Source organism: Panthera leo, chromosome A3 (genome assembly GCF_018350215.1).
Source record: "Panthera leo isolate Ple1 chromosome A3, P.leo_Ple1_pat1.1, whole genome shotgun sequence".
NCBI lineage: Eukaryota > Metazoa > Chordata > Mammalia > Carnivora > Felidae > Panthera > Panthera leo.
This window is the reverse complement of record NC_056681.1, coordinates 31,172,562-31,192,614: the sequence shown is the minus strand read 5'-3', so window position 1 is coordinate 31,192,614 and position 20,053 is coordinate 31,172,562. Positions and strand designations below refer to the sequence as shown.

At 47.6% G+C, this 20,053-nt stretch overlaps 1 protein-coding gene across 7 annotated transcripts in view; it reads left to right on the top strand.

Moving 5' to 3' along the window:
• SLC23A2 (solute carrier family 23 member 2) overlaps positions 1-20,053 on the top strand; it is a 133,121-nt gene that overhangs the window by 87,253 nt on the left and 25,815 nt on the right. For all 7 annotated transcript variants that reach the window (XM_042931559.1, XM_042931561.1, XM_042931556.1 and 4 more), the window contains 3 exons: positions 13,743-13,831; positions 14,851-14,921; positions 15,916-16,097. In XM_042931559.1, coding sequence (XP_042787493.1) covers positions 13,743-13,831; positions 14,851-14,921; positions 15,916-16,097 — 342 coding nt within the window. The remainder of the gene's footprint in view (positions 1-13,742; positions 13,832-14,850; positions 14,922-15,915; positions 16,098-20,053) is intronic.

The window sequence follows — 20,053 nt, the reverse complement described above, 5'->3', positions numbered from 1 at the left end:
CCTCCCCGGCGGGCGGTACAGGAGGGAGAAGATGAGAGGCAGCTTGGGAATCACTGACTGTATTCCAAGGAGTCAGAATCCTCAGGGACCTCAAGAGGGTTGCCCTTACTTGGGGACGGGAGAAATACGGGAAGGGCCGTGAGCAGTGTTAAGGCGATGTCCTGGGAAGGGATAGGGTCAGCTCCCTGGCAGGTCTGCTGATGGAAGGAAGGCGGTGGAGGCTGCCCAGCTCTTGGAATTGTCACACCCCAGTCCCTGCAGGCCCGCCTGCAGCCACTGCTCTGAGCAGATCCGTTCCCTCAGTGGGAGGATCTCCTTGGGTGATCCGTGAGGGGAGGGGCAGGGTGTCATTGACCTGCTGGGGGGCAGGGGATGTGTTCTGGGCATCCCATGGAGGACTTGAGTTACTTTCTTAGAGCCAGGTAGGTAACTTTGGGAGCATCTTTCAGTCTTTTGATAGAACATTCAAGATTCTGCACTTCCAGTCTAAGTGTATTAAGAAACTTCTGTTGGCTGACTCCGGAGCGTTACCTTGTACACAGGCCACCAGTTCTCTGGGGGAGTTGTTCTTTTTCTAAGCAAGTGACTCACTGTGGAACTTGTATCACAAACCATCCATGAACTGGGCAGTGCTTAGAGTTGATGGTGCTGGTTGATCTGAAGAGGGGAAGGGATGCGTGCGTCTTCATTGTGGTAGAATACGCACTGTGCTCTTAGTCCTGTCTGACGGTGGGGCCTGGCAGTGGCGGGCACAGGTGCCTGCTGGTGACACAGAAGGGAGGGGTGGGGACTTTCGGTGAGGGCTCTCAGTCATGGGAGGGCACCCGCTCAGGAACATCTTGTCCATTCTCGGGGCACAAGAGGCGTAAACAGAACAGCTTGGGTCTGTGCATTTCACCCCTGCTGCCATGCCGCTCCCAGCAGCTGAGCTGAGGAGGACAGGAGAGGGCTTTGACGTAGCTGCTGGGACGGGACATAGCTGCTGGGATGGTTCGTGGCCCCATCATGCAGAGCTGTAGCGTGTGTGCACGGGCACACATTTGCACGCGCAGTACAAGTGCTTGGGTCTGCACTCCATGCCCAAGAGGCTCGGTGAGAGTAGCTTTCCCTGCTCTGTCTTGCTGGAGGTGTCAGGGAAGCCGCACCCATGTCCTTGGACGGCATGAGCAGCTGTGAGTCCCATCCTCACTGTGGTGGCCCTCTGCACTGGCACTAAGTTGGGAGGGGGTGGCTCACGTCTGCCAGCCACACCAGCAAGTATGTGCTGCTGGATGGGGTGACTTTGTGTGGTTTTGTCTTGGGATGTGGATTTTCTCTGGCTGTTGGCGTGTGGAGTGGTGTCCACGTTCTTTATCCGGGAAAAGAGGAGGAGAAAAGTATGGACTAGTTCCCACTTAGCAAACAGTCTTTATATAAGGCCCTGGGTGACTGGCTGGCCCCAGCTATGGAGGCAGTGAAGGGAGCATGTGCTGCAAAGCCTAAAGGGCAGCCACGTGCACCTTCGGAGATTTGCAGTGATGTCCTGGGGACTTGAAGGGAGAGTCACAGGGGAGTTGGCAGCATGTGAGATAGGTCTTGAACACTCAGTAGGCCCCTGGCCCAGGAGGGTTGAAGGAGCATTTTCTGTCCTGGGAAGGGCAGGGGCAAAGGCAGGAAGTCAGGCTGGTGAGTGCTTCCCCTGACCAGAGGCTGAGCTGTGGGCCCGTCTCTGATACTTGGGTGTTATCAACGGGGCACAGGGAACTTGCTAGGGCTCTGTTGGCAGGGCACTTACCTACTGGGGTTGAGCCTTGAAAGACATTACTTGGGTGCTATGTAGAAGGGGTTATGGGCCAGATTCAGGAGATCAGGGATATCCAAGAGAAAGGCAGTGGGGATCCATGCAAAGGAGTCTGGTGGGGAGATAAGGAGAATGTTAGAGGTGGCAGAGTCCAGATGTGGGATGAGATAGCTAGCCAGGGGGCAGCGGGAAGAGACAGACAGATGGAGGCAGAGTGAGTGTGTGTGTTTGGGGGTTGAGTGATGAGTTTAGCTGAGTTTAGCTCTAGCCTGCATTCTGGAGGTCTGTTCCTGCCTTTGATGTTTAAATGGAAAGAAAAGCATGGGGTGTGCGTTTCATGTGTCTTGATTAAAGAATCAAGATTGAATGAATTTGAGCAGCTGCCCTTGGGACTGGAGAGATTGGGCTTGGGCGGGATGGGGAGCAACCCACCTCGCAGTGTCAGTCCCTTGGGTTCCTGGCCCTTCCTGCCAGGGTTAACTGTTGTTCTACTTCTCTGTGCTAATAGCATATTTTTCTTGCCTGGGATCCTAGCTTCCATTGGTGTGGATTCCCAACTCTGCAAAGCCTTAAGCTGTTATTGATACATTCTTTTCAGTGTCTGTCCACCTTATACTTGAGGTCCTGCTGAGCAAAGATGAACTGAGATGGTGAGGTGGGTGAGGGAATTTTCCCTCCCTGACTGGCTGGTCACAACCTCTGGGGTTTGTTTGCTGCACCTATATATTCATGTGTCCCTCCCATCTCCCTGTGTCCCCTGCATCTCCCCACCCTTTCCATTAGAGCTCTAACTTCTCTAATGCCCTCTTCCCTCCTTCCACTGGGCTCCAAGAGGCAGGGCTCCCCTCTCCAGCGGAACCACCTCCTCGCCCTTGTCCAGTTTCCCGTAGGTTGAATGGGAGAAGAGCAGAAATCCCCAGAGTGGCCAGATACCCAACTTCCTCCCCTCCACGCCCCCTCTTCCAGTATTGCCAGCAGAGCAGGGCTGGCAGTCAGATCTCAGAGTGAGGATCCATCCGTGGTACTCAGACGCTCAGGAGGGGCTGAGGGTGAGCATCCCCGGGTCTGTTCCAGAGACCCACCAAGTCAGTGCTGCCAGAGCTGGCTGCATTGCTGGTTCAGATTGAGTTGGGATGCACCTATCAGCTGTTTAATTGCGTATGGTTAATTTTGCAGTGCAGTGATGTTGCTTTAATGGATGAATAATATTAAAAGTCAAACATTACTGTTTTAAGGAAAACTAATTTTGAATTGCAGCTAATAAAAGTAATTGATGTATTTTTTGAAATCAAGTTTTGGGATATTACAGTGATTGAACTATAATCCCATGGGAAGGGAGAACCCACAGTACCCAGTATAAAGCATTAGCTGAAGCCATGTGGCAAATGATGGTTTCTTTTCCTTTCATACATGGAGTTCAGTGAGCACAAGAAGTTACGGGGACATACTCAGCCCCCTGACCTTGGGCAGATGACCTCCCCAGCTGATTCCGTTTGTGAAAATGAGTGGCAGCTTTTCTGAAGGTGGCCTGTAGATGACGTTTTGCCATTATTCTGCTTTTGTATATTATTACAAGCTTTCTACAGTAGGTTTGAGAAGTTGTGGAGTATGAATCATATGAAACACCTTTTAGTTCTGGGTGCTAATGTGGGTCCTCCTCCCAGGCTGTGAATTATCATCTTAACAGACTTCTGCATTTATTTCCTGATCACAGCGGGATCATTTAAATACAGAAAGCAGTTGGGGCAGAGAGGATGGCCAGGGAGGGACGGTGCAGGAGGGGAGGGCTGACGGAGCCTGGAGTGAGGTTTATTCCTGGTGTCATAGCTGTAAGGATCGTAGGTGGCCTGTGTATGCATGTGCACGTGTGCAGCCGTGTGTGTCCATGTGTGTGTGCATGTGTGTTTGCAGTTTGGTGCCCGTTTCCTTGGGCTTAGAGCAGCAGAAGGACAACATTTCATGTTCAGTGTTCCTGATTTCTAGGACCTATTTTCAGACCCCGTAGTGCCTGAGTTGTGTACATGTCTTTGCATATTTGCCCAGCGCATACTGAGTACCTGATGCTCCCCTGCATTGGTTGCAGTGGGTGCGTGGGGCTTAAAGACCAACTGTGGCCCGTGGCTTTGAGGAGCGGGACCTTTCCTTTGAGGAAGCTGGGGTCTAGAGCAGAAGAGGGAGGAAAGTGTCAACACCCCTGGCCTATGGGCTGCCACCGGGTCATCCCTCCTCCTCGTTTCACACGGGCACCCTGCTGAAGAGTGGTGCGCTGTTCCGGGAAACCCATTTCATTCTGTAAAAATAACCGGAATTGGTAGGGAAACTGAAGGTAAAGCAGATGCAGGCCTTTGAGAACTGGGCACGAGCCCAGAGTGCCAGCTTTCAGATGCCGCTTCCCGAAGGCTCCTTTGGGGGATATGTCCCGTCAATTCCCCGCCCCCCCCCCAGTTGGCTGAGGCCACACCACATGTGCTGCAGACCCTCCTCCCTTCACTGCACACCTCCCCGGGCGCACTCGGTGGTTTCCTGTCCCCAGGTCCTGACTGTTTTGAAATGACGGTCGTGGGTCGCAGTCCCTGACGTGAGTGACTCCATGGCTTTAGTGCTTCCCTGAGCCTCTGCCTGCTGGGGGCGGCACTTCTGCCACGGCCGCTGCCACGTCCCTCCTCCTCACCCTGCCTTTTCCTTCTTCCTCCTGCCCTTTGACCTCAACTCCCTGCACTTCGCTTTCAACGAGGTCTTCATTGGTTAGTTTGTGATGTCAATCCTGGGAACTCCTCAGGCTTGTTCCAAGAATTAGTGCAAAACTTTGAAATCCTGAGAGATCAAGGCAAGTTTGTTCTGACCCCATCCCCCTAACTGCCCCGCCTCACCGTAGGTTTGAGCGGGAGGACTCAGCTGATGCATTGGCTGCTGCTGCCTCTTAAAACAGAAGTCAAGTCTCAGTCCAGCTCTGAGCTTCCTAGAGTCCTCGCCCCTCACCCCAGTCAGTACAAAGCTGGGGGGAAGGGAGGGCCCTGATCCCTGCCCTCATCTGCCATGTTGACCTTCCCCTTGGTGTGACAGGTGCTGTGTTTGGGGGTTACCTTCAGCATTTTGCCCCAGACGCCTCTTGGAGGCCTCACTCTGAGGTCTCCCACAAAAGAAGAGACTGTAGCTGGGGTCCCCCCACCCCCACCCACCCAAAGGAGCCCCTCCTGGCCATCAGAGGCCTGTAGCAGGCATGCAAAACCTTCCTTTGCTGAGAGAAGGTAGGGTTTGGGCCAAGAGTGACAGTAGCTGGTGCAGCAACCTGTTCTCTAACCGGATCGTCCCTCCTGAGGAGGAAGCCCCCGTCTGTCATCTGCCTGGGTTCTAGGGGCCTGTACGAGATGTGTGCTCACTGAGCACGGGCGGCTGCAGGATGCTTCCAGGGCTCCAGTTTGGGGCCTTGAACTCTTCACAGTTCATAAAACTAACAGGGATGGCAGGACGCAGTGATTATATTGGGGGTGAGGGAGATTGGGATCTCTCCCGCTTTCTGTTTACGTATTGGTGGTGTAGTTGTAGATAACATGCCAGCTCACCCCTAAATGCTCTCCTAGGAATGAGGGTCCCCTTTGTAACTACTTACCACACCTGAGAACATTGTCATTCCCTCATGTCATCTAATGTGCAGGCTATTTAATTTCTCAGGTTGTCGCTAAAATACCTTCCTTAACTATTCGTTCACCTCCCTGCACCCGGATGCAGTCAAGATCATGTGGCACATCTGTTTTATGTGTTTCTTTGGTTTCTTAATCATAAACCGTCCTCACTTCTTTCCTGCATAACATTACCTTCCTAAAGTGCCCAGGCCAGTGTTCTTACGGAGCATCCAATGGTCTGAATTTGTCTGATTGTGTCTTCGGGGTGGTATTTGATTTTTTCCACAATCCCCCTCATCTTTTGTAAACTGGAGGATGGGGCCAGCCAGAGGTATCGTTGATTCAGGGTGAACATGTTTGCCAAAATTACTATGTAGGTGACTGTCTTTCATATTCTGTCACATTAAGCAGACACATAAGTAGCAGGTTACAGGTTTTCTCCCCCTTTAAATAAAAAAAATTGTCCATTTAACTCACATTTCAAGTAGTACATTACAGACTTGGGAGCCAGTGAGAACCCGTAGCTAATGACTTTGGAGGGAGCTTTGCCTTGATCCCCTAACCAGCTGCATCGGGGAGCTTTGGTTTCAGAGTTGGCTTCACTCCTGTTGCACCATTTTCCAGCCTTGTGACTTTGGAAAAACTGCCTGGTCTCTCAGGGCCCCCTTCCATCATCTGTAAAATGGTAATTAATAATGATGAAATTGTTAGTGAGCGCTGAATGAGATAATCCCTGGCACCTGTCTGTACTTGTCTGTTGGCTCTCATTTTTGTGGGCCTTCTGGAAAGTAAGGAGGCAGGTGAGTGCAGGTGAGGCAGAAGGGTGTAGTGGGCAAGGTCTAGGACGTCTGGCAGAGCGGCATGTCCTTGATGGCGTGTAGCACGTGGTTGGGTGCAATCCTCGGCCACATTGCCGGCATCCCCCGATCGGGAAGGGCCCCCAGAATCTGTCTCAGGCCATCAGAAAGTGGTGAGGGCACTTTATCCAGCTCCTCCTGCAGCCCGAGCACCGGCCGTCTCTCAGCTGAGGCTATTCAAGTTAGCTCCTTCAACACTAGCTTTGCCAGGTGGTCTCCCCTTCAGCTGACATGCTGTTTCTCTGTATTTCTGATACTAGGAGACTGGCTGAGTCCTCTTAGTACATGGCGGGGTTGATGAGTTCAGTTCTTCAGATATTTTAGGCTAACAGACTCTTGACTGGAAATAGTTGATACTATCATGCTTGACAAGGAGGTTATCAAAATTGTATTCAGCTAGTCCTCCTAAATTCCTGTGCTCTGTCTGGACAAAGCCTCTGGCTGTGAGCTGTGGCTTGGGAGACAAGCTGGTTGACTGCTTCCAGCCAAGGATCTCCAGGACTCTGTAATTGGAAATACTGACTGGAATAGTTCATCTAATATGGGCATTTGCCTATAAACCAGAATGGCATGAACTTGAAGATAAAAGGTTACACTTATCTTTAGTTAGGAGTATTTTAAATCAACTAAAAATGGATTAGAGATCCAAATGTAAGAATCATGAAACTATAGAAGAATAAAACAAGGGTAAATTCCTTTATAACCCAGAAGTAGGGAAAAACTTTTAAACTAGGACTTAAATCCCAGAAACAAGGATAATAAATTTGATGACATTAAATCTAAAAAGCGTTAAACTTTACATTGGAAAAATATGCCATAAACAAAAAATGGTAAACTGGAGGAAATATTTGTAATGTATTGCAGATAAAGTATTTTTAAAAGATACGAGAAATTGTAAAGGCGAAAGTTGTGAACAGATCACAGAAGAGTTATATAATGGTCTTTCTCCACTGGAAATGATAAGTTGGTTTATAATAACAGAATATAAACTAAAGCTATCCTGAGATAACCATTTCTCACCTTTGTCAGATTCACAAAAAATAAAAATTTTGATGAGCCACTCTGATAGCAAGATCGTGGGGAGAACAGGCGTTCTTAATACATTGCTGTCAGGAGTGAAAATAGTTCAACCTTTATAATGAAGAATTTTACAGTATCTAGAGTACATGTGCATTTACCATTTGATCCAGCAATCCTCCTTCTAGAAATTTACTCTTAAGATACATTCTCATAAATGCAAAATAGTACACAAAAAGTGATTTATTGCTGTATATAATTTGTAATGGCAAAATATTTAACACTTAAATGTCCATCTGTAGGAGACTGGCTGCTATCTGTACCTCACACAGTATGGTCCCATGCAGCCCTGAAAAGAATGGGAAAGATCTCTGTTAACTGGTATAGAGTAAGTTCCAGGATATATTGAAAAAACAAGCTGCAAAAAAGTGTGTGCGAGTGTATGTATAAAGGAATAAGGGTAAGTTAGGAATTAATGAAAACGATTAACTATAGTGAGTTAGGTTGGAAGGGGGTGGAAGGGTTAGGGATGGGAGTGAGACTTTTCTGGTATATCTCTCTATATGATTTGATTTTTAAACTGTACAAATGTTCAACATAGTCAAAGCATAAAACCAAAAACGAAGGAAAGCAAACCTAAAATTGAATTATAGAAATAGGTGAGCTATATGTCAGATTGCTAACCACATAGAAAAGAATTCATTCACAGACTTTAGAACACAGTACTTTACATTCCGTGATTGGGGTGTATCCTAAGCACAAAGTAAAGAGAAATCTTAATAATCTTAATAGTCTTGTTCATAGTGACATGTAATTACATAGATGTGTAATTCTTGGACTGTGCTGTATGATGTTATATAGGGTAAGACAAACGAATGGTATGTTGATAATGATGGAGAATCAGGACATTTGATGTAAGAAAAGGAAAGATACAAATATGGAAAGAAAGAAGGTAATCCAGGGGTATTAGGCTGAACTATAGGTATCATTATGACCCTATAATTCAAAAATGAATTGTAGCTCTGTTTACTAACAAAATGTCTGCTCAGTAACAGTGAGCCCACCTGGTGCTCAATCTTGGTTTCTAAATGCCGTTCTCCACTAAAATGAACCTGGGCTTCCTAAAGTAGTGGTTGACTCAAAGGCCAGGGCTGAAAAAAGTGCACGTTGACCCTGAAGCATTTTGTGCCAGAAAGCAAAAAACTGCTTAAAGAATAAGGGGTGGAGGTCAGGGCGTTGGGGGGTGGAGGGGGAGAGTCAACTTCATAAAGAAGGAGAACCTGCTTGAGCAGTTTCTTTGGGCAAGTTTGGGACAGTACATTAAAAAGAATGGTCATGGAAGTGAATTGTAAAACTGAATTTGAAAGGAATTCATTCACACACCTGCAATGATGTTCAAAAAAGAAAAAGACAAAGTTGGACAAAAAAGGCAAGCTCTTCTTTACAAAAGGCCACTAATTAAATACAGATGGAATGATCAAATTGAAAAATTGTAATTTTTAAGCCCACTATGTAAGAATGTTCATAAGCTAGTGGGAATATAATATTCACACAGCCTAAGAATCACGCGATAGATTCTTAATTACAACAGGAAAAAGGTCCCACCTTGTGGGACAGCACCCAACACCCAGGCAGTGTCCTTTCGGGAAGTGTCTGGCCTGGCTCTAAGCCTGACACAAGACTACCAAATGCAGTATAGGAACTCTGATTGGATTTGGGGGAGCAGGAGCAGGTATAAGCATATTTATAAACAGATAAATTTAAATATGGTCTGAATATAACATTGTTAAGTTAATGTCCTTGGGTATGATATGGGAAAGCGATGATGCAGGAGGGTATGTTTATCCTTAGGAAATGGGAGCTACTTTCCAGATAGTTTAGCTGATAGAACATATATACATATGGGAAACAATAGGAAAATGTTACCAGTTAAAGAGTTTCTTGTGACACACTGTGGTTTGCTTTTCCTTAAAGGCACTTAGGATACACATTCCTGATGGCAGATTCAGTTTTGAAACTATAGTTCTTTGAAGCCAAACCTGCTCTATGTTTCTTAGAGATTATTGTTTTAAAATCATGCTGCCGTTTAGACTCGAGTAAATATTTATTTCACAACAAAAGGTTTTGTACCAACTTGATAGCTTTCTTGGTAGATCAAGGAAGTCAGCCAGATTCTTAGTGTACTTACTGTATAGATGAACTGTTTTATTTTATTCATTTTCCCTAAATGATTTTAGTTCTGGGAAGATAACGTTTCCTACCTTTGAGGTGCTATTTGTAGGGCCCACCTGCCCTTGTAAGCTTTTTAAGGACTTTTCTCCTGATGACACCAAGGAGGACTGCTAGCCCCTGGGACCTTGGGGAAGTTGTCTGGTTTTGTCTGGAAAATTCACATGTACACTTTACTCCCTGTTCTCTCTGCCCAGTGCTTTTTATCATAAAGGGAGAGAAAGAGAAAAAGAGGAAAGAAAGAAAGAAAGAAAGAAAGAAAGAAAGAAAGAAAGAAAGAAAGAAAGAAAGTCCTTTCCCTAATTTGCAGTTAAAATCAACATGACAGAAAGACTTCTTATTTTTAGTCTAATAAAATTCTTCTCAAAGAATAACATTTGTCAATAGCACCTTTAATCCATTAATTAATTGTTAAGTGAAAGTTGGTGCCGGGGACACAGTGGTGATGGGTAAAAGGGCCTGGTTCCCACGGTCAGGGCAGTTCCGCCCCTTTGGGAGATGGGCGGGTCCACACACAGATAGCTTCGGTGCTGTGAAGGGGGCCACCGAGGCTGAGGTGCGGAGACCCGGCCCGGGCCAGCAGGTCCCTGGAGCTGACATGACACCACAGCGTGAGCCAGTCTGGAAGCATGGACCACAGACGGTATGGCTGCAGGCTGCCAGAGTGCCTTCTGGTGACGTTTTGGGATTAAGGTCAGCTTTCCCAGTTCCCCCAAGGTGGTCCTCTCCGAGCAAGGTTGCTTTTGCCTGTGGGCGCCAGCTGGGGCACGTGCTCTTGGTCCACTCTGACCTTCGGTACGGCAGTGCTGCCCACAGTCAAGCTGCAGTTCTCTGAGGACTCCTGGGGCTGCTCTGTGGCTCTGGTGTGTGCCTGCTCTTCTCTCTGCCTGCGCTCCTCACAGCCCCTGCCGTGTGTGGTGTGGCACTTCCTGCCCCTTAGGTAGGTGACGGCCCCTGCAGATGCCTGCCTCGGTGTCCTGCCCCATCGGCATCACCGCCTCCGTGTGTGGCCGTGTCTAGCTGTCTTCCTTCACACGGCAGAAACCTGTCGGCAGCCCAGGGTAGTTTTTTTTTGTCATTGCAGAATGGTAGATCCCTTCATCTGGCCCAGGGGTTGTCCGTCTTCGTGGTGCCTGGTGCCTCAGCGTCGCCCACAAGTGATTATGCAGGGTGCAGGGTGCAGGCCCCATCTGAGACTCTGATTAACCAGGACTGGGTAAGATGCAGAAGTCTCCAGTTTTAACCAGCACCCCTGAAGCAGCTTCCTGGCAACTTGTGGAGTGACTTGTGGAAATCACGGCCAGAAAGTCCTGAGTTGTAAAGAGAACACATTACAAATCCAAAGGAGATCCTGGAGCATTTTCTGGATGAGGTGGTGTGGCCTCTGTACCTTAATGATGAATAAACATTGAACATCGGAAGTGAGTTGATGACTGAGCGGAGAGCAAAGGCTCCGAGGCAAGAATCTGGAGTGCAGGTCTGTGAAGGGGCTGGTGAGGAAGAGCCGGGGGCCCAGGGCTCTAGTCTTCTGGGCTCAGAGGAGGAAATGGGACGCCTCCAGCAGAGTTTTGAAGAAAGGAAGTCTTGTCTGGGACTGGTTAGGTTTTTCTCCATCCTGGGGCCAGAGCCTGACATGGGAATGTGTCACAACAGAAGTGTCTGTCTGCTCACATTTTTTCTTACTAACCTCTAGTGATCTTGTTAACCTTAAAAACTCATCTGCAAAAACCCACCACCTCTCTTCCGTATTTAAGATCTACTTTCCCTATAGAAGAGGGTGGCAAACTTTTTCTGTAAAGGGATAAGCAATAAATATTTGGGGCTCTGTCGTCTTTGTTGTGACCTCTGGATTCCACATCGTAGCCCCATAGCAGCCGCAGACAATCGGCGGATGGAGAGGCTGTGTCCCAGTGAAACCTTACTCACAAAGACAAGTCATATGCCAGACTTGGTTCACGGTCCAGTTTGTCAGCTCCTGGTGTAAAGAAAGGCACAGCTGAATTAGTTTCCTTTCCAGCTGTTGGGACAAAATTAAAAGAACAGGCAGTCTTGTCTACGTGGGGAGCCCAGGGACCCAGAGGTACAGGAAGGAGAGCCCTCGGGTTGATCAGTTGCACACTGGGGAAGGGCTGGAAAAAGCTGCTTTATCAGATGAGAATATCTAGTGCTTTATCGTCCTCAGCCTTTTTCTTGGAAAATTGGCTTTGTATTTAGGGAAGTTCTTATTTGGTGAAATAATAGCTCTTGTCACCACTTTCCCTAAGAAAATTTCTGTCAAGCCACTGATTGACTCTGCTAGTTGTGGAGACCACCCTTAACTTCTGGGGCGCTTCTGCTCCTTCCTGTACAGCGGCCGCTTGTCCTCCGGCCAGTACTGCTTGTGGTGGTCAGCGTGTGTGTGGCTGAACGGGAACGTGAAAGCTGGCATGTGCAGCCCCTTTGCAGATCATTTTGGGAGACTTCGAGACAGCACATGCGGGAATTTTCTATTATCACCTACTTTCAAAGGAATTCAGGATCCTGGTTGTTTGAAATGAGTGAGCTTCTTTGCAGCTGTGTTCTCAGGACCTTTGGTCATGGTTAAGCCATAAAATATTTGCCCCGTAAGGTGCCCAGACTGAGGTCAAGAGCAGTTCACGTCACTGGGGGTGGAACCCAGAGCCAGTCTTCACTTTCCCAGTGAGCCACCAGTGTGGTGTCGATTGCAGCGTTCCTAGGCCGAGATCTCGGAATGCAACCCATGTTACGTGGACCTAGGATGTGTTGCTGGAAATCTGAAATGATACTAAAGCAGATGTTATTTGGGCCATTTGAGAAGGCATCCATTCCTGATGAGTGAGGACCACCCTTTGCCCTTTCAAGACATTTCTGAAAAGTTACGCTTCAGGAGTATTTGTGAATCAGTGTTTCCCTCGTGGCATACGTTCCCACGTTAGATGACTTTCATGTCCACTTTTGATGGTACTGTGCTCTGGGCCCCTCTGACAGGTAATTATAAATGGATGGTTGGTGGAGGGTGTGCCCACGTGAGAAACCACCAGCAATGCATCTGGTCTATACTGTGCAGCCTGTCTCTACGCTCTAAAGCTAGCATCATGCCTACTCTTGGTTGATTTCATTGCATGATTAAAATGACCAGAAGAAGAAAAGAATCTTGACCCGTGTCTGGCGCAGAGTGGTCTGTGCTGGCCCTGGGCTGGTAACATGGCTGCTTCCCACTAGAGCCACCTTCTCTTAGTCCACTTCCTGTTCCAGTTGGGGCAGGATACGCCATCAGAGCACTGAGGGGCACGTGCTGGGTTCCCGTCCACTGTCCAGGACGCTGGTACCAGGTGGTTTGGGGGTATTTCAGAAAGATCTGGACATCTGAGAGTTCCCAGCCCTGCAAACAGAAGGAGCCAGTTTTATATTTTACCCTGAAAATAATGTTAAAAATAGCAAATAGATATCAAGGTTTCATGTTAGCTCATAAAGCTATCTTTATACAACTGTAGCTGAAATGCTGTACATTTAAAAAAAAAAAAAAAAAGGCAAAATCTCCTGAATTTGAATAGCTCAGGTGTTCAGAAAGTCAACATGAAATATCTAAAATGTAATTGAATGGTGACATTTGAGGATTGTAGGCAGGGGATTTAACAGAGAGTCCACATGCTTTTTTTATGATTGAGCAAAATATCTTGTCTACTGTTGATTTGTAACGTACAGCTTTTCTTTCCTCATAGCTCTAGACCACTAACACGATTATGATGCCTGTCCTCTAGGATTGAGGGCAGCCTCTGACTTACAAAATGGAGTGACGGGGAGATAGATTTTTTTTTCCCTGTGCTAACCAATAAGAATGTGAAAGGGAGGAGGGTCGTAAAGTGGAAGACACACACCGATATTTCAAAAGGAGCTCACAAGCTCAGCAGGAAAGCGAGATGCCCAAATGCCCAACACCCCCCACCCCCAAAGGGAAAGGTGGTGATGGCAGGGGCTGGTGGAGGGGTACAGGGCTCCCCCAGGGCCCATGCTGGGGCTGTCTGTGGGGAGAGCAGTGGGAGGGGAAGATGGAGAAGCTGGGGGCCCGGCTGTGTGGCAGAGGCGATCTTTGCAGACCGGGGCTCGCTCTTCGGCGTGTGCCTGCATTTACTCATGTGCTGTTTGTCTATGGAAAAGACTGTTAAGCTGTCAAATCGTGAACTACCTCGGTAGTTCCTGATGCCGTGATCATGGTTTTGGTCTCGTTTCTTTTAGGTTACCCCTGTTTCAGGCCAGTGCTTTTGCATTTCTGGCCCCTGCTCGAGCCATCCTGTCTTTAGATAAATGGAAATGTAACACCACAGGTAATTGCAGTTATTTCCGCATACGTCATTGGGGTCCTTTAACGCACGCGATAGAAGGGAGGCCTGAACGTGCTGCCCTTGGCAGCGTTAAATCCTTTCTGGAATCGGGCAGAGAACATACAAACCAACAAACCGCTTAGAACACTCCAGTCTGTGGATCGTGTTTCTGTCTCTCTCTCTCCCCACTCGTTCATCCCTAACCTCAGAGCAAGTAAGGACCAGAAAGGACCTCATTTCTCTATGCTAATGAAACTGATAAATATGGGAACGGAATAGAACATTTGTGCTATTTTTCTGCCTCTTTCTTTCAGTGGATTTTATGAACCACCAGTAATCACTCTCTTTGCTGCGTCAGCATCCCTTCTCTGAAACATCTCTGCTTTTTAAGGATCTGGCTGCTTTGGTTTTCTGCAAATGACTTTAACTCCCCCCCCACCCCCACCCCCCACCCCCCATTAGTGATTGCAAAGATCCTTAAATAACCCGATGAGGTCAGGAAAAGATCAGATGGAGGTTTAAGAAAATCAAGTAGACCTGTCATACTTTCAAAATACTGTTAGGTTCTAGGAGCAAAGTTTTCCAACATTTGCTTCCTCCCTTGCTCCCAGGAGTTAGTTTGTGACCACTGATTTGATTCAGGAAATGGAAAAGGCCCTCCATTTTATCTAGGTTTTAAAAACCTCAGTCAGGCAACCTTGCTTTTGGGCGTTTCCGTTAGCTGCTCGCAAAGGTTGGTCTTTGTGTGAGGCTGGCACTAGCAATGTGCACCCCCAGTTCAGCTTTTGACAAGCTGGGAGCTCGCAGTCGATGAATAAATTTGGTTACATTTAGCGTTGGGGAAGACATCTTTCAGTATGGTAAGCCATACTGTTGTAACTCGAATTTTAGGGATGGGTATTTTATGGAAAGTAAAACTTAAAACAGGGAGGAAATTTCATCTTACAAAGAGTAAGATGAATGTATCCCGTGAAACATGGGTGTCACTCCAAAAAAATGTTGTCTTTGTTTTTGTTTTCAAGATGTTTCAGTGTCCAATGGAACAACAGAGCTGTTGCACACAGAGCACATCTGGTATCCCCGGATACGTGAGGTAAAAGAGGAGCATTGTCTGCTTTTGGTTTCTTTGTGTTTCTTTCCTGCTCCGTTGTTGGCCGTGCCCAAGAAGTGGTAGTGATGCGCACCAAGCCTTCCTTTTCCTTTTCAACTACTGACATGTTTATTTCTTTTGTGGAACTAAATGTAGATGGCATCACCATAAAATAAAGCACGCAGAAATGCTTTGTGCAGCCAGACAGTATTTCTGTCAGAAGTTTCTAGCCTTCATTCCCCCCCGCTCCCCAACCCCTGGGTACCCACAGACCTGCCCACTCACACGCTGCAGCATAACCGGCTGAGGGGCGCGGCTCCCTTTGAAAGAGCTACAGAGGCTTGCCTGAGGGCACACACCTCTTCATTCTAGCCCGCATTTCCGTGTGTGTGTGTGTGTGTGTGTGTGTGTGTGTGTAAAGAATTACAGATACTTGTCCGCTGTGGTGCACTTGAACAGAACAAGGCATGGGAGTCCTCAGACACGAAGAATGGCCAACAGCTTATCCACATCTTCCCAAATCTGGAAGATCCTTCACCATTAATTCAGAGTTAGCACAGATAATAGCCGTTTTCCACAATGGAAACATTCCTTTAGAATTTGTGTCGATAACACGATCTTCTAAACGTCCCTCAGAGACTCACTTTTTAAAGTCCAGAATCTTTGTGCCGCAGTGTTCCTCTGAGCCTGGTTTTGAATGTCGTGTGTCTTGAGCAGGAATGATAAATCTCTCACTTCTCTATGGGAGAGGTAAGGTGGCTATACGTCCATTGCCCGTTTCTGTAATGCCCCTGTGTCAACCGTGTCATTCATAGGTTGGCTAGACCCCGCTCACCCCACTGGTTTCTTTGGGGCCCTGGGAATTTTCCAGCAGTGTCACACTTGTTAGGTAATAAGCCGCTGCCTGTCAGAACTGTCCACTGTGGTTGCAGGTGACGCTTGGAGTCTGGATCTACAAGCAGCTCACTCTTCGTGTCTGTGCCTTCTCTCGTTCCAGATCCAAGGTGCCATCATCATGTCCTCGCTGATAGAAGTGGTCATCGGCCTCCTGGGCCTGCCCGGGGCTCTGCTGAAATACATCGGGCCCCTGACCATCACGCCCACTGTGGCCCTCATCGGGCTGTCTGGGTTCCAGGCGGCAGGAGAGAGAGCGGGGAAGCACTGGGGCATCGCCATGCTGTGAGTGCTCTGGACTACGTAGCGCGGACTGTCAGCACCTCCTCTTCCCACCACCGAGCGCAGTCTCTTGGGATAGTTTGAGCATTTACGCGAAGACTTAGGAGATAGGTTTTTGTTTTTATTTTTGTTTTTTTAAAGTAAGAAGAGGCTGACGGTTTAAAGTTCATTCATTTCTTGCCAGGAAGTTACCGAAGGGTGTTTTAGACCCGGAGGTTGGGAAGTGACATGCAGCACGGTATTCCAAAGACCTGTTGGGGAGTGATGTGTAGAGGGAGGGTTGTGAGGTTTCAGACTTTAAGAAGGGGGTGTAAGACGGTGATGCCATTAGCTTTTAACTTTTGAGGTCATGCCAAAAGTCTCTTGCACACGAGTGGAAATAACGCGAAGCCAAATCCTTTCGGCGAGACTCAAAAGAACTTCCAGATTGGCAGGAGACAGAGATGCTGCACGAGTAGGGTCTGTTGGCATTGAGAGAGACGTGGCTCCCCTGGCTCCCTTCTACACCTGTGGGGATGCCATGGTTCTTGCCAGAGTCCTGCCAGTCATTGCTGGTCCTTAAGCACAGAACTTCAAGTTCATTAAAATGTCACTTACCCCTTTATGTGTTGTCAGTAAAGACATCCAAGACTTCGGTTTATTACAAGATGGATTATTAGAGCCATGGAATTCTGTATGTCACAAACAGAGCCTGCTTTCTTGTTGTGTGCCTGGTGAACACATGTAAGAGCTGATCACGCTATAGGGAAATGGTTCAAAACCTGGCATTTGCCAACCAGTAGAATTCCCAAAACAAAGTAAGTAATAACAGAAGGGAGTTTCCGCTGGTTTTTGTTTTGCTTTGTGAACTACTCGGTAATTCTTAAACAGTAGCTAGCGCTTCTCCAGCTCCTGTATTAGTGCTTTATAAAAACACTCGTCGTATATATTGTACGTTAAGATAGGTGCCGGCATCGTGCCCATTCAACAGCAAAAGAAGCAGAGGCACAAAGACGCAAAGTTAGCTGCCCAGGTTCGCACAGGTAGTAATTGGCCGGATGGTTTTCAGAACCCAAGTAATCTGGTCAGAACTTAGTCCCTAACACTTCATCCTGCCCGTCTGTGTTGGAACACGGTGTGCAAGTTAAAGTGCATCTTTACATACCTATAATCCATCTAGCCTTACAGATTAAGGTGTGTGAGAATGTCCAGGGTTATTCTTAATTTCTCCTTTCACTGAAGGTTGGTCCATATTCCCCACACCAGCATGGGCGTGTAGAAGGCAGGGAAGGATGTCCTATGAAACGCAGTAAGTTCCAAGAAGGAGAAATTGGAATTGCCATCATACGGTGAAATTAGAAACCAATGACAAAGGGTGAACAGAACCCCCAGATCGCCTAGGAGCTGAAAAACACTGTTATACATCACCCCTAGTCAGAGGGGAAATTGAAACTCATGACTGCTGATAATTTAGAACACGAGGACAAGAACAAACCAGTCACACAGAGCGGAGTTGTTCTTGAAAAAAACATACAATCTTAAAGGCAAAGTACATGAAGAGCTTATGTCTTTGAAACTAGAAAAACAGGATGAAAATGAGCCTAATGGAAGCAGGGGACCAAAAATTAATACAGATAGAAAAAATGTAAAACATAGAAGTGAAAAATTCAAATATTGGTTCTGTGGAAAAGAGCGTGTGGACACACTTCAGGCGAGGCTGATTGAGAAGAGGAGGGAGTGAGTGCACAAATAGAGGGATAAACCCTTAGGTCCAGGGAAGAAGAGTTCCAGCTGTGCTACCCACCCCCAAACTTAAAAACAACAACAAATTAATAAAATGGGTGGTTTTCCAAAACGTGAAAACAAAAATGGACTCTTCCTCACCCTGAGCGCTAAATGTTGGGGTTCCCCAGAACCTGGTCCTTGGGCACTTCCCTGCCACGTGCCTTTCCCCGGGAAGACCTCGTCTAGTGCACGGCCCCAGCAAGCCTGTGATGCTGCTGACTTCCATGTGAGCCTGCAGCCCATCCCCCCGAACACCAGCCATGAGGGCCAAGCCCTGGTTCGCACCCTCCAGTCACCATTACACAGGACTCCTCGGACTTCAAAAGGAGATAGTGTCAGTCGTTTGCTTCCTTCCTTGTCCCCAAACCCAGGCCCCCTCCTGTCATCCTGCTCTCAGGCAAGGCCACGACCACACACCCCGCTGATGGAGTCAGAAGCCCTACAGTTGTCCCTGATTCTCTGCTTGCCCTCAGCTCATGTACAAGCCATCTTTCTGCCTCCTCTCTCCAGCCTGTCACGCCACTGCCACTCCCCTGGACAAGCCTCACCCGTGGCCATGCTTCCAAACGTCTCCAGCTTCTCTCTTGCTCCCTCCCTGCTCATTCACAGCCCCGTGAAGTCCCTGGCCATTCTCCTCTCCTGTCTCCTTCTTTTGAAACTCCACTTGGACACAAGCAGGAATTCTGGAAGTTTGTAGGTCTTCTCGTCTGTGTCTGAAACCTTCTCCGCTGTCCCTCATTCTGTTTACATCTCACACTAGGCACTTGGGGCCTTTCGCTGTTGGAATCCCAGACGTTTGGGGGTGGGAAATGATTGAATTATTTCACGGATGCTTTCCTTACTCCATTCTAGCTCTTCGCTTCCTGGAACCTCTAGAATGTTTGGACCTCCCAAATCCTTCCTCTGCTTTCCATTTCTCCAACTTTTTTCTCCATTCATGGGAAAATTCTCAGCTGTATCTGTACATCCTTCTGCCAAGCTTTTCCTTTCTTCTGTCAGGATTTTTGGTTTCCAGCCAGCTTCTCTTATCCTTGGGATGCCAGCTGTGTGAGGGCAAGGCTTCAGCTCCGTGCTGGTCACTGCAGCACCCCCAGGACCTGGCTCACCACCTGTCACAGAGCAGGTGTTTAGTAAGCACCTCGTAGTAAGGGCAGGGAGGACTGGGGGTTGTGAATACACCCCTGACCAGAAGTCAAGAATGCTATCAAAGGATTTTATCCCTAAAAAAAGTTCTGGGCTCCAATAGTTAGTATATTATATTTCAAGGAAGAGAGATTTAAGTGGTTCTGGCAGTTTAAGAAATGGGAAACTTCCCAACCAAGTTGATCTCTGTGGCGGATCCTGACAGAGCTAATACAAAAGGGAGAGCCCAGACCTACGTCTTCCTCCCCAGAGTTGTGTAAAGCCCCAGGCTGAGTTCAGGTATGTTTAGGCAGTAGTATGCTAAAGCCCAGCGTCTTGCTCTACTGCAGGTCTCCTTGTGATCTTTTAAAATGCAAGTGTGCAGGGGTGCCTGGGTGGCTCAGTCGGTTGAGCGTCCGACTTCGGCTCGGGTCATGGTCTCGAGGTTCGTGAGTTCGAGCCCCGCGTCGGGCTCTGTGCTGACAGCTCAGAGCCTGGAGCCTGCTTCGGATTCTGTGTCTCCCTCTCTGTGCCCCTCGCCTGCTCATGCTCTGTCTCTCACTCTCTCTCTCTGTCAAAAATAAATAAACATTAAAAAAAAAAAATTTAAAATGCAAGTGTGCAGAAGAAGCTTTTCGGAAAGTCTTATTATCCAGCTCTGCGCACACTATTTTTTTTAGTGCCATATCTATTAACATATCTTGGAAGAATGCTCTTTGGAACATGGCTTGGGAAAATGCTGTTCTGGATAATAATAACAAAAATCCAACACATTAGGTGTGTCATTTTAGGAATTTAACGATGATTAAATATTAGAATTTATTAATAAAATTCATTATGGGCCCATGGTGGATTTAATTCACAAAAGCCAGGGTGACCAAAAGAAAAATCACTTGGGGTGCCTGGGTGGCTCAGTCAGTTAAGTCACTGACTCTTGGTTTTGGCTCTGGTCCTGATCTCACAGTTCCTAAGTTTGAGCCCCACATTGGGCCCTGCACTGAGCAGTGTGGAGTCTGCTTGGGATGCTCTCTGTTCCTCCCCTCTTTCCCAAAATAAACGAACTTTTAGAAAAT